This window comes from Halichoerus grypus, chromosome 7 (genome assembly GCF_964656455.1).
Source record: "Halichoerus grypus chromosome 7, mHalGry1.hap1.1, whole genome shotgun sequence".
NCBI classification, from domain to species: domain Eukaryota; kingdom Metazoa; phylum Chordata; class Mammalia; order Carnivora; family Phocidae; genus Halichoerus; species Halichoerus grypus.
This window is the reverse complement of record NC_135718.1, coordinates 31,918,074-31,932,679: the sequence shown is the minus strand read 5'-3', so window position 1 is coordinate 31,932,679 and position 14,606 is coordinate 31,918,074. Positions and strand designations below refer to the sequence as shown.

At 42.1% G+C, this 14,606-nt stretch overlaps 1 protein-coding gene across 6 annotated transcripts in view; it reads right to left on the bottom strand.

Annotated features, from left to right (window-relative positions):
- Positions 1-14,606, bottom strand: part of TCTN3 (tectonic family member 3) — a 34,790-nt gene that overhangs the window by 1,160 nt on the left and 19,024 nt on the right. For 2 of the 6 annotated variants that reach the window (XM_036111648.2, XM_036111651.2), the window contains exon 14: positions 8,025-8,917. The exons of 1 other annotated variant lie outside the window; for it this stretch is intronic. In XM_036111648.2, coding sequence (XP_035967541.1) covers positions 8,681-8,917 — 237 coding nt within the window. In that variant the 3' untranslated portion in view covers positions 8,025-8,680. Of the gene's footprint in view, positions 1-8,024; positions 8,918-9,248; positions 9,349-9,470; positions 9,555-14,606 lie in introns of those variants that run through there. 3 more of the 6 variants (XR_013449668.1, XR_004923353.2, XM_036111650.2) reach the window with 3 other exon arrangements.

Here is a 14,606-nt window from a genome sequence, read left to right as displayed (position 1 = left end):
GTTAAGTGCTGTCTTTGTTGACTTCAGTTTGTGACAGTCTGGAAGATCCCAAGAGAAAATTATCTGCATAACATTTAAGGAGGACATAAGCCCATGGTCTTTGTGTGCTGCTTATATAAATTCCTTTGGTAATTGTTTGTTTTTTAAGGATTTTATTTATTTGTCAGAGAGAAGGAGAGAGAGAAAGAGCACGTGTGCACAAGCAGGGGGAGCAGCAGAGGGAGAGGGAGAAGCAGGCTCCCCGCCGAGCAAGGAGCCGGATGCGGGACTCGATCCCAGGACCCCGGGGTCATGACCTGAGCCGAAGGCAGATGCTTGATGCTTAAGCAACAGAGGCACCCAGGCATGCCTCCTTCAGTAATTGTTGCTAAACAATTATTTACATATGAATTCTCTAACAGGAATGCCAAGAGGGTAAAAAAATCAAATTGAGACACTAAAATTCTAGTTCTGTCTCCTTCATGAAAACTTTCTCAGCAGCTCTAGCATTCAAAATTAGATATAATCCTACAGGTTAGCTTTTAACTGGTTTATGTGTTACTGTTGCTTTTTCCACCTGGATTATAAACTTCCCACTGACAGCATGGTAAACTGGAGAGGGAACATGGACTGTGGAGTTGGACAGATGGGGTTTCAGCTCTGCGCTTGCTATGCTAGCTGTGTGCCTTTTGGAAGGTTACTGAATCTTTCAAAGCCTCAGTTTCCTCTTTTGTAAATAAGGGACGGTAACAGGAAGAACCTCTCGGGATTATTGTGAGAATTAAATTAGACAGTGCATGGAATCTTGGGTACAACAGATGCTCAACAAATGTCAGGTGTGCTTCTTTTAGGCACTAATGATGTCCTACAACTTTCTCTTTATTTCCTTCAGGATGTGCCACAGGCATAAGAATTCAATAAATATTCTCTGATGGATATAATCACGAAATATACTTATGGATTGCTTACCTCTCTCTTATCTAAGAATAAGTGAAAGCTCTTAATGTTCAAGGTCACTAACTTGTTAGGTTCAAGACTGACCTAGAAACCAAGCCTTCCTGGCCTCTCCCCTATACCACACCTCTGATTGACTGCAATGAATGGTTCTCCTGTCAGAGTTTATTACGCTCTTAAAAAGCAGACAGCTGATTCCAGGGAGCAAAGGGTATGTGTGCGTCTAGACTCAAGCGCCGTCGGTTAAAAAAAAGTTTCCATGTTTTGACTCAGGCCATTTCTCAAGTACCTCTTTTACTCGTCTTAAACAGAATGCCTTTATCTTACTGATTTGGTCAAAGAACTGAACTTTAGTCCCAACAAACTTCACCCAGAAACACAGGCTTGGTAGATGGTTCACTATCCAAAGGCAAAGACGGTGCGATAAATCTCGCCGCCTCAGAGAGCAGGGGATAATGATGGGGGGCGGGGGAGTCTAGGTGCTCCCTGCTGTGCCACGGAGGTACTACTCACAGACCGTGTGCCACACTGCAAAGGGCGGTCGTGAGCGAACTCCCCCGCTGCTGGGGGCCTGGTTTTGAAAAAGAGGGTCACGAAAGCCCGGGGGGGGGGGAGCGCAGGGGACCACTCACACAGGCCGCCGAGAGTCGGCGTGTGGCCGGTTATAAACCAGGGTACATCACCAGCAGCGAGGCAGATGCCCTGGAAGCTGACTCCGGACTCCCGGAGAGGGGTCCGCTGAGCCCTCAGGCCTCCACCTGGACCAGTTCCTCCACGTGGGAGTAACCAAGGGCGGCCGCGGAGGTCAGGTGCCCCAAGCCCCTCGGACCGTGGAGCCTCCCGCCCAGGCGTATGGGACCACAAGGGGGGCCAGGGCGACCTGGGCCGCCCAGCCAGCCGCCATCGGTCGCCGCGAGCCCACCCCCCAGTCGCGGGCCCGGCTTCCCGCCCGGCCGGCGCCCCCGCAGCCCCCTGGGTAGCCCGCGGGCCGGCGTGCACCCCTTCCTCCGCCGCGGCCCGCGCGCCCCATCAGCCCCCGCGGAGGCGCCAGCGCCGCGCCATCCCCGCCGCCATCCCCGCCGCGTACCTGCTTCACGCCGCCGCCAGACCTCACTGCCCGGCCCCGCCGCCTGGTCCACACTCCACGCCGGGCAGATTCTGGCGCCGGCTTACTCTCCTTTTTCTTCCGTCCACGTCCCGCAAGATGACGTTACGTCAGCGGCGTTGGAGTAAACGCAGGCCGCGGAGCCTCCGCTGCTGACGTGGGGCAAAGGGCCGAGTCGGAGCTACGTCGCGGCAACAGCGTAGGCGCCTTGGAGAATCTGGTCTGCGCTCCACGTGGCGGGCCCCGCCCGCCCAGGCCCGGGCAGACGTCGGGAGGCGGGGCTCGACATCTCGGGGTGCACATCCACGTCCCGCTAGGGGACAGGGGCCCCACCAGTCTTCACAGGGAGGCGGGAAATATGCCTCGCTCCCGTAGCTGCTGGTAGATGCCATAAGGTGTGTCTGTCAGTGTTGAGCATTATATCCCAGGCGCGCCTCAGAAATAGGTTGGTGCAACTTGCACGTACTTGTATTTACAGAATCCACATTTCGGCAAATTTCTGCTGTTTAAATGCGAACATTTTGTCACTGCGATAAAATGATTTACCCCCTAGTCGTCTGGAGGTTTCCCCAAAGGTCCCAGCCCAACTCTTGTTCGGCAAGCGCATTGGTGAGAGTATTGCATTTAAAAATAGTTGTATTAAAAAAAAAAAGTTGTATTTAATCCCTGACAATTGGAACTATTCCAAAGGTGAATGCAGATCCACCCTTAAAATTAGAACTCAGAGGGGCGCCTGGTGGCTCAGTCGTTAAGCGTCTGCCTTCCGCTCAGGTCATGGTCCCAGGGTCCTGGGGTCCAGGCCCGCATCGGGCTCCCTGCTCCGCGGGAAGCCTGCTTCTCCCTCTCCCACTCCCCCTGCTTGTGTTCCCTCTCTCGCTGTGTCTCTCCCTGTCAAATAAATAAATAAAATTTAAAAAAAATAAAAAAAATTATAACTCATTGTCTCCTCCCTCTTTCCTACTTGTATTTTCCTCAGAGGGCACGTTTTGTATAGGCACAGGCAGGGCTGAGCAGGTGTGGGGGTGGGGAGCTGCACAGCACTTGACTGGAGGTCAGTGACAAAGTGTCTTCCTCTTCTTGAGAACATTGCTGGGCCTACTTACTCATTTCCTCGTTCATTAACATTGCCTACTTTACATGCCAGGCATTCCCTAGATGTGGAGGAAGACATTGTCCCTTCCCTAAATGAATTCACAGCCTTATGGGAGAGACAGATATGTGAGCAAATGATTACAATGCAATATGATTAATGCTAGAGGAGGGGGTGCCCAGGGATTCAGGCAAGGCTTTAAAAAGAGAGTAGACATTTGAATTGTGCTTTGAAGGACAAAAAATAAGTCGTTCACCTAGAAATGGGAAGAAGGATCATATGAGGAAGAAAAGATGCAATAAGCAAAGCCATGAGATGTCCTATGAGAAGAGGCTGCATGCAGGACATGACAGGAGAGGTGTTTGGTGGGGGGCCACCTTGCAAGAGGATTTCCGTGCCACACCAAAGAGCTTGAATTTTATCATCCTCAAAGATAGAGAACCATGACTTTTAAAGTACTGGAATGGCACAATGATAAGATTTGTGTGTCTGAAATCAGTTAAGAAGGGTAGAAGCTGGGAGGCTGTTTAGCCTAGTGCAAAGGCCCAAGTAAGAAATGATGACTGGAAAGGAGGCTCCAGCAGTGGGCATGGGGAGCATAAAGTGGGGAGAGCTGACATCACTTACTACTTCAAAGTTGGTGGGGATGGTGGTGAGAGAAGAAGAGGGATACTTGCAAATCTGGTGATGTTGTACTATAGTAAGTTAGGAAACAGATGAAGGGAGTTCTTTGAGGTGAACGATGGGAACACTGAACATGGGTTGAGTTGTCAGCTCTTTGGGTTTGAAGTAGGCTGGAGGATACAAAAGTAATGAAAGTGCTTTCCAGTAACTTTCATCTGGTACTTCAGCTTTTAAGATTCTTACCATGAACTGTGGTAACTGTTGGGGATAGCCAAAGCCATTAGAGACAGGCCTTCTCCACTTGGGAAATCCTTTCCTAGTTCTTCTCTTAAACCACACATCGCCTTAGGTAATTGCTTGTCTGCCTTCCCTGCTAGAATATAAGCTCTTGAGTGTAGAGAAGTATGTTCCTGGCACATAATAGACAATAAATATTTGATAAATGAATGAATTTAATTCCTTTGGGTTTAGTTTTCTCAAATAAGAAATGGACTAATAACACTGCCATTGTCTATTCCATAGGGGTTAAGAGGAACAAATATAGAAATCTTTTAACACTGTACATTTTCTTTTTTATTACTGTTATTTTTTATTACTATTTTACTATTAATATTCTACCCCACCAGTGAGGAGAAAGGAGTGGGATATGTGACTATGGATTGGGAGAAACCAAATCCAGAAATATAAGCTAGTTTGTGCCTCTGCAGAAATAGAGGAAATAGCCATGGTATTCTTCCTCCATATGATTTTAAAAATGATTTTTTTTTTTTATTGGAGGGACCTAAATTTTGTTTCAGCAAATGGAAATAGAGCTGGCCATGACTAGAAAGTCACATAGAAAGTGGATTATTTAGAATTGGGCTATAGGAATACAGGATTGAAGACTACTTCTTTACATGCTATGGAGTATTGGTTTGTTATCTTAGTTTCGGGTTCTTTGATTGATGATAAACATTCAAATAAGGCAATTTACTAGAAGGAGTAACTTACAGTCTCCAAGAGCAAGAGGTAAAACCGAATCTCATGAGAGATGGGTACAAGGCACTGGAAGTTGAGAACCAAAACTACCCTTCCTCTCTGGGTGTCTTATTTACACTTCTCTCTGCACATCTGTTTCTTTCTTTCCCCCTTTTAAGGTAGGCTCTTCATCAGTGAACACTTGGTGGAAAATGGCTTCCTCAGCCCTCAAATATCCTTAGTTAGTGCTGGCTCCTGATTGACTTCCCGTCTTAGTCCCAGTTCCAAAGTCCTAGGAGAGAAAAATCTTACTGGCCTAACTTGGTCCAGGACTCCACTTTTGGACTGGTCAGCTGTGGCAAGGAGAGGCAGGATCATGCAGGTAACGTGAGCCTGGAGGCTGGGCCCACCCTTGGCAGAACTCTGAATGATGGGAATTCTTAGAGAAAAGGCAGTAGGCTAGGCTGATGGACATATCACATGAGTTGGCAATGACAGGACAGATGCTTTCAATGAAATCCATTTCAGCCACACTATGCAACATCACTTTGTAGTTTTGCAACCCAGGCTGCACATCAGAAGTACCAGGAAAGCCTTTTAAACATACAGATTCTTAGAATCTCCTTTTCCCACCAGTGAACCAGAATCTCTAGGGGTAGGGCCCAGAAATCAGTATTTTTATAAAGTACCACAGAAGATTATGATGTGACTGGCATTTCAGAACCCCTGATTCCAAAGACAGGCCGAGAATCCCAAATAAATCTATCAATAGAAAAGGGAAGTTACTCATAAATATAGAACATTCTTACATACACTAAACAGGGAGGTTCCTTTTGGAGAGCATATATTTTCTTCAAAATATACTTTTATTTTCTCTCATTATAAAAATCACGAATGCATTTATTTTTTTAAAAATCTGCATTTTGACATGCTAGCTTTCTAGACTTTTTTGTTTGCCTAAGTATACATGTATAGCTTTTGTTTAAAAAAAATGAGATCACAGAATATGCCCTACTTTGTAGTCTGTTGTGTTCACTTAAAAATAGATCATATTGTAATTAAGGTAAGTCTACTCAATTTTCAGTGGTTGTACAACATTGCAATTTATGGATATATTATATTTACTTCTCCACTGTTGGATATTTTTCCCTCCTTGAAAATGTCCAATAAGTGGAATTGTTGGAACAAAGTTTATGAACATTTTTAAGGCTTTTGATATATATTACCAAATAGTTATCTGCCCTTCTCTCCAAGTTTCTACCAGTTTATAATTCCCCAAAAAGCTTTTGAGAGTACTTGTTTCTCCACACCTGCAATGTCTGCCTAGGATTTCAATTTCATTCTATCCAAATTGTACATACCCCTTTACAATAAAACTTGTTCCTTAAATTGAATACATGGTTACAATACAGACCTTTTGTGCAGTAAGTCAAAGAGCTGATAACCTGTATAGATAAAAGGGAGGGAACTAAGAAGACTGCATTGTTCTATAGATGGTTTAAAAAATGTATTGGAGGTCTATTACAAGGAGAGTGACTAGAGATAACCATAAAATCTTATTTAAGGTATATTAAGTAGTCTTGTAATGGAAACTTGGTTTACAAGCTAATGAAATTAGCAGAGAGGTAGAGAGGAAGAGAACACTTGAGGTATTCCTATCTTGGAAGAACAGATATGCTGATTTCTGGGGTTTAAAAGGGCATGGTAGAGCACATGAGATGCCACTGCACACCCCCTAGGATGGCTAAAATAAGAAAGACAATAACAGGTGTTGGCAAAGATGTGGAGAATTGGAATACTCACACACTACTGGTGGGATTTCCACTTTGGAAAGTACTTCGGCAGTTTTTCAACAAGTTAAATACAGAGTTACCATATTACCCAGAAATTCCACTCCTAGGTATATACTCAAAATAATAAAAATCCTAAGTCCACAGAAAAGCTTGTACATGAATGTTCAAAGCAGCATTAATCATAACTTCCAAAAAGTAGGAACAACCCAAATGTCCATCAAGTGATGAATAAATAAAATGTGGTGTAATTATACACTGGAGTTTTATTCATCTATGCTACAACAGGAACCTTGAAAATATTATGCTAAGTAAAAGAAGTACAGACACAAAAGGTCACATATTGTAGGATTCCATTTATATGAGACGTCCAGAACAGGCAAATTTATATGGAGACAAAATAGATTAGTAACTGCTAGGAACTCAGGGGAAAGGGGAAATGGGAAGTGACTGCCAATCAGTACGGGCTTTCTTCTTAGGGTGATGAAAATGTTCTGGAATTAGTGGTGATGGTTACATAAATCTGAATATATTAAAAACCACTGAATTGTATACTTTAAAAGGGTGACTTATGGTGTATGAGTTATATTTAAATTTTTTTGGTAGAGGCATAGAATAGTTTCATAGCACCCGGGCATGGGAATAAGCATGTAAATGAAGAAATAGAGGGACCAGATTCTAAGGACTTGTAGGCTGTTGGGAGTAAATTAGATGTCTCCTACGCCGTAATATAGGGTTAATTGTCACATAAGTTTATTCCCCTTTAAGAAGCTCAAACTGGAGACCCTAAATAGTAGCTTTGTGGTCTGTTTTGGTACAGGCCTCTTTGGAGGCAGGGTTGCTGAATTCACATTAAAATCTACATAATGGACTCTAGTGGGAACCATGCCATCAGCTTCCCAGGTCCCAACTCCCCCTGTGCAGAATCTCCCCTGTACAGAAGCACTTCCTCCTCGTTTGGTAGTAACTGCTACAAGAACCTTGCCACTTTCTTCCAGGGAGGTAGGTTACTTTCAGGGTACTTTGGAGCAGGCAAAATGATAAACCCGTCAGAGATGGCTTTTACAATTAGCATTTTCTGCTCATGAAGTAGAATTTATTACAACTAAGTGTATGTTTTATTAAAAGGCAGTTCTAGATTCAGATAATTAATACGCTGTGGAAAAAAACAGACGATCTCCCAGTTCTCTCTGCCTAGCTTTCAAGTCCTCATATAATGAGCTCCCATGTTACTCCCCATCTTAGCACCTATTTTGCCCATTCAGTGTTTCTACTACAGTCACTTTAGGCTCCCAACCCTCTGGCTCCTGGTATCACCTCCACCTTTCCACGCTCCCTCCCAATCTTACCTATCCTGCTATATTTAGCTCCAATCCCAGGAAAAGAACCCAAGTACTTAGATTTGAATGCTATTGTGCTATGTATGAAAGGTTTTTTTCCCCCTCTTTTTAAGCCTCATGCACATAGATAATCATGAGGTGATCACGTCAGCTTCTGTGTGCTGCTGGAATTAGTACAACAAAGCTCTCAATCAGTTTTATTTCTCTCACCACAATGGAAGGGAGGAAAAATACAGAAATGACTGGTAGGATCATTTGCTAGTAAAAAGGGGAGGCTGGGATTCCACATTCATTTTGGAAACTGACTAGAAAGAACTGCTCTCCTCACTCATGCTCCAGCAGAGTGTGGCCCAAGGGAGTGGGGAGAAGCCAGATGAAATCCTTAGCCAGCAGTTTTCTGTTCCCAATAGTCAGCTCCTCTTAAGTCCAGAGGGCATCTATTCCCAAGTTCATCCGGAGGACAGCAGGAGCATGTTCCTTTCTATGCTGGGTCTAACTGTGCCTGTAAGCAGATGGATGAAGATCTTGCAAAACTTTAGTGAGGCATAACACAACCTGAAGGGCTGCAGGAAGGGCTCTTTGTGTTCTTCCTAGCTTGAGAAGAACCTAATGTGTACTTGGTGGTCTGCAGAGTCCTAAGCAGACAGCCATGACAAAGAAGATATTTTTATTGCTTTTTGAAAAATCCCTTCTTTCACATACAAACATTCCTTCAGTTAGGTCCTCTGTTATCTTAAAATACTCACCTCTGGTCATGAGCAGGTATGGACCTATTTAGCCAAGATAAGTAGGCTGTCTCAGAACTTCCCACAGGGAAAATTAAAATCTGATTCTTCTTGTTTCACTTGGTTTCTAGCTTGAGAACTCCAAGTACTAAGAGACACAGGATAAGGATGGGAGAAGCTGAGCCTTTCTGAGAGTCTACTCCTCTGCTGAATGCCACTTTGAAGGGAAAAAAGAAGTCGAATGGCAGTTTCCAGTCTATTCTAGGTTGGCCCCTTGGAGGCTCTGGCTTCTGGGTAATGTCCACAAAGGTCACAACAGTTGTCAAAGGTATTTCTGTTACTTGTTGGGAACCCTGCAGGAAGAAAGTCCATGACAGGTCAGTGCTTGGTACCCATTCATATAGCTCTCTAACTTGACTGTGATTATTACTTTCCCTGAAAAAAGACCAAAACCAATTTGCTCTAAGCAGAATATGCCTTTTTCTCATATTGGTCCTATGTAGTTCTCATTCTATGATACACAGAAAAAGAATTTCTTAGCAGCAGTCCATGACACTAGAACTGTGAACAGTTACACCTACCGCAAGCTGAAAGACTGACTCTAGCTTCCCCCAAATGGGGAGTTGGCTGGTATCAGAGAGGCCAGATGGGGAAACTGTGCTGTTACGTGCTTAGCAGCTTTACCTTATCAAGTCCCAGAAGGCTCCAGGCTCTGAAGCAGCACACATGTGCAAGTAGTAGTGGCAATTCTATTCCATCTTCAATTGCAGAAAGAAACGTGAAACTTCATGGAAAAACAAAGAACTCCGTAATGTAGATAAAAAGCCCATCAGATTCACAGAATCTCGGGGTTAGAAAGGATCCTCTCAACCACCCAATTCAAGTCAAATGAAACAGATGCTCCAGGAAGAAGGGACCTCGTCAAGCTGACTCAAGTATCTGATCGAATAACATGCACAGCTTTTGGCAGGTACAGTTGTAGCCTGATGACTGAGACAAGTTTACGTAAAATAAATTCCTTTTGTTCTGACTCTGTGCTTACCAATCAGACTTCTGATTATAATTTGGCAGTAAATAACATCTTGTTGAACCACAAAGGAGTATTTTCTCCACTCAACTTTGTTTACCCTGGTGCTATATACTATCTGCTGTGGTCTTTGGCAACAACAAATACCAGCCTCTGGGAACACAACTTTGCCTGGAATAACCTTTCTAGGTACTTAAAAAAATGGGTATGGGGCCAGTGCTGTGATAATCTTGCATGTCATATTAACTCTTTGGAATCTTTTTTTTAAAACAGTGAAGTTCCTGAGGGACTTTGCACAGAAGTAATGTAACTTCTGAGGCACTGAAAGAACCACATGCATTCCAGGACAGCCTGCCTAGGCTAAGGCTGAAAAGGCAACCTTGACTCCAGCCAGGCATGGAAGGCTGGCTGAGACTAACCAGACAAAGAAAATGGGGAGGATAGGATATAACATGGTGGCAGGCATGAGGTAGGGACAGAAAGTGCTTACTGAATGATACCCCCTCAGTGTGATCAGGCAACTACCCCTTCCCCACCTCAACAAGAGATTGGACAATTTAAATAAGAGAAATTCTGGATTTAGGGACATTGGGCATAAAGAAGGGCAGAATGATGTATGGGACTAAAAATGGGAAAATTATTCTGTATAATGAAATCTCTTCCCTCATCTAGCTCCAAAATGCTGACAGATGGCCTTATATCCACACCCGTCAGTCAGGAATCAGGAGGGTCTTTTCTGGAGAAAATGATGAGTTTCAGCAACAAGTTCCATAACCCCAATAGCAACTGCACCTAACTGCCCTACTATGAAGGCCACCAGTCAGCAAGTCTCATTCATGAGCACAGAGCTTTCAATTAGCTTGACAGCTTACTCTTATGTTGGACAGACAGCTAGGGACTGCCAGATGTATGGGGGAAGCTTCTCACATTAAAGAGAAAAACTGTACCAAGTGAGCAGAATAAATAAGCTCAGAAAAAACAGAGAAGGAAAGATAAAGATGAAAAGTTAAGATCTTTATTTTTTATTTTATTTTTTTAAAGTTTTATTTAAGTAATCTCTACACCCAAGGTGGGGCTTGAACTCATGACCCGGAGATCAAGAGTCACGAGCTCTTCTGACTGAGCCAGCCAGGTGCCCCAGATCTTTTTTTTTTTTTTTTTTTTAAAGATTTTATTTATTTATTTGACAGAGAGAGAGATAGCGAGAGCAGGAACACAAGCAGGGGGAGTGGGAGAGGGAGAAGCAGGCTTCCCGCTGAGCAGGGAGCCCGATGTGGGACTCGATCCCAGGACCCTGGGATCATGACCTGAGCCGAAGGCAGACGCTTAACGACTGAGCCACCCAGGCGCCCCAGATCTTTAAATATATATAAAAAAGGATATTATGAAATGAAATAGAAAGTAAGAGCTCTTAGATTTTAAAAATGGATAGTCAGAAAAAATCAGTAAAAAGGTTAAAAAAGAAAGGTAAGGAACTCTTCTAGAAAGAACAAAAAGGTAAAGAAAGAGATAGACAAAATGAGAGAAAAGAAAAAAAATTAGAGAACCAATCTAGTGACCCTGTAACAGATTAACAAGAGTTACAAAAAGAACAGAGAAAATTGTGTGTGTGTGTGTGTGTGTGATTATTAAACAAATAATAAGAACTGAAAATTCTCAGAGGTTTCAGAGTAAAAAAATCCCCAAAATTGTTTGGTATAATGAAAAAAAGAATGCAGAAAAAAACCTACCCAAGGCATAATATTGCAGAAGCTTCAGACTACTAGGAGCAAAAGATCTTAAAATAGCTTCTGAACAGGGTGCCTGGGTGGCTCAGATGGTTAAGCGTCTGCTTTCGGCTCAGGTCATGATCCCGGGGTCCTGGGATCGAGCCCCGCATCGGGCTCCCGCTCAGCGGGGAGCCTGCTTCTCCCTCTGCCTCTGCCTCTCTCTCTCATTCCCTGTCTCTCATGAATAAATAAATAAATAAAATCTTTAAAAAAAAAAAAAACTTCTGTACAATATTGAAAACTAGAAGACAATGGAAGAATGCCTTCAAATTGTGAGTGAAAATCATTTCCAATTTAGAATTCAATCTAGAATGCCCGGTCAAATGATCAATCATAATTGATATGATAATGACAATGATGATGGTTGAATAAAGCTATCCTTAGACATGTGAACTAAAGTAAAAATGTACTTTACATGTGCCTTCTTTTCAAAGAGGTTATTAGATTTTGAGCTCCATCAAAACAAGAGAATCAACCAAGAAGGAAAAAGTAGTGTCTAGTAAACAGTGAATCTAACAGAAGAAGCAAGAGGAATTAGGATGACAGGAAAGTTCCATAACAACTGGTGGGCAATACATAGTTTATACTACACCAGGTAATAGAGGTCACTATGAGGAAAATACATAGGAAAAAGTAGAATTGATAATATCGCATAGCAAGTTCAACTGTTCAGAAAACTGCATTAAGAGAAACTTTAGATTGGAGAGTGTGAGACGTCTTAGCCCTTAGCTCAAAGAAAACTAAAGAAACGAAATATGAGGTAATTATTAATTTCAGAAATGAAAAATTTTGCAAAAATTTAACGACCTGGCTTAGCATATTTATATAATCATAATAATGAAACACTGAATATTGATTTAATAAAGTATTTTGATGTAACTATATTGGGAGAGTGGTAGGAGGAGAGAAACAGGCTAAACTCATCTACAAAAATAGGAAGTCAATAAATAACCTATAAACTCATGATTCAAGAGGTAACTGTTCAATATTGCTTAGAATCAAGGCGATAGGGGATATCGCATTTTATTTTTTGTTAAGAGATCCTCTTTTCTGGTATTTTTTACTTTAAAAAACATATATATGTATTGTTTCGATAAATTATGCAATTATTAATTAATTTGATGAATTATACCATTATCTAGCATTAGTCAAATCTGTAGGGGAACTCTGAAATATAAGGTAGGTTTCACAGTCCCAACAAGTTGTGTTGTCCTAACCCAAAGCAAGGGGGTTGGGCTTTTCTATTCCTGCATCCTTCAGGCATTGGTTAAGGGCCATTTGGGAAGAGGTATATTTCCAGGCACTTTACAGGCAAAGTGGGTTCTAGTAGGGTGAAGGCAGTCTTCCACAAAGACATAACAAAACAAAACAGAAAGGGGAAGGAAACCTCAGGCATACCCACCAAATTAAAAAAAGGAGAGGGTGAAAAACAGAAAGGTAACTGCAAAAAGCAAAATTATAGTTGGTAGTCAACAGGGTATTTATCACGTGTAGGATATAAAATAAATGAATGAAATGCCCAAACTGAAAACCTATCTATTATCCTTGACTCATTCTCTCTCAACTTCCACATCCTAGCAGTCAGGTCCTATCTGTGACACCCCTAAATCTCCTGAACTCTGTCTACTTCCTGCAGCCCTCACAGCCCCCACCTGGGCCCAGGCTATCAGTATCTCCTGATGATTTCTGTAACAGTGTTCTAAATTTTATCTCAGTATTGCCCTATACCTTCCATAAGGGCAGGGATGATGTCTATCTTGTTTACCATGCATCATACCTAGAGCATCCACCATAGTACTTGGCACAAAATAGGCACTCAATAAAGATTTTTTTTTTTTTGACAAATGAGTACAGGTATTTTTGGAGATAGGGCACTAATACAAAATAGCAAGAGATAATACAACACAAGGAAGAAAGTATGCCACAGCTATTTATTTATTTTTTAAAAATATTTTACTTATTTGAGAGAGAGAGAGCAAGCAGGATGAGGATGAGCAGAGAGGAGGGGCAGAGGGAGAAGCAGACTCCCCGCAGAGTGGGGAGCCCAATGTGGGACTTGTTCTTAGGAGCCTGGTATCATGAGCAGAGCCGAAGGCAGATGCTTAACCAACTGAGCCACCCAGGTGCCCTGCCATAGCTATTTAATAGTCAGCAATTACAGATCACTTTGACCCGTTATTCTCCCCACAACACTGTAATTAGGATCCCTAAAAGTTGTTCTTCCTTCCTTCCTTCCTTATTTATTTATAAATTAATATTTCAAATGAAATACTTTTCTTCATATATTAAGAATATTGCCTCCATAGTTGTGTGGAGGTTTAGAAAAAATACAATCTAGTAGACAGTCCATAATTAAAAGGAACCTGAGGGGCGCCTGGGTGTCTCAGTCGTTGTGTCTCTTCGGCTCAGGTCATGATCCCAGGGTCCTGGGATTGGGCCTGCATCGGGCTCCCTGCTCAGCGGGGAGCCTGCTTCTCCCTCTCCTTCTGCCTGCAGCTCCCCCCACTTGTGTTCCCTCTTTCACTGTGTCTCTCTCTCTCACATAAATAAATAAAATCTTTAAAAAAAAAAAAAGGAACTTGAATGCACTTGCCAGGTCGCTGGATAATACTGAATGTTATTGACCCATTTTAGAATTTGTGTTTTAGTACCACATGAAGAAAAAGGTTTTTAAGTTCAGTGTGTTATACATAAAATCTGAAGACTCAAGTTTTTCTATTTGCATTTTAAAAGTTATGTATAAAAGTTATGTATAAGCAAAATTAGAGAATTCACTCTTTAATGAATGTGTAGGAAGAACATTGGGAAAAAAAAACCCACCCTCAAAGTCTGGTCATCTCATTTCTTTTATCAAAACAAACAAAAGATAGACAGCCAAGTCAGCACATTTCTTTTACTGTGGATCCGGTTCTGTTATGTATGGTTGATTTAATTTATTTCTACCTTAAACTATAATATTTTATGATGTTTATTTCCGAAATCACTACCAATAATTCTGTTTTAACACTTTGTGAGGTTTAGGGGCTTTATTTGTTTCAATCCAGCTTACATGCAGCAAAATCCTTTGTCCCCAAATATGATTTACTTTGTAACAACATGAAAAGTCTGGATTAGGTTTCATTTGGCTTTGGTAATAATAAATACACCTGATATATTACTATATTACAACTTTATAATCACAAATTTTAAAACATTATATGTTAATTCTCTATGTCAAATCATTACAAATGAAAAGAAAAAAACTAT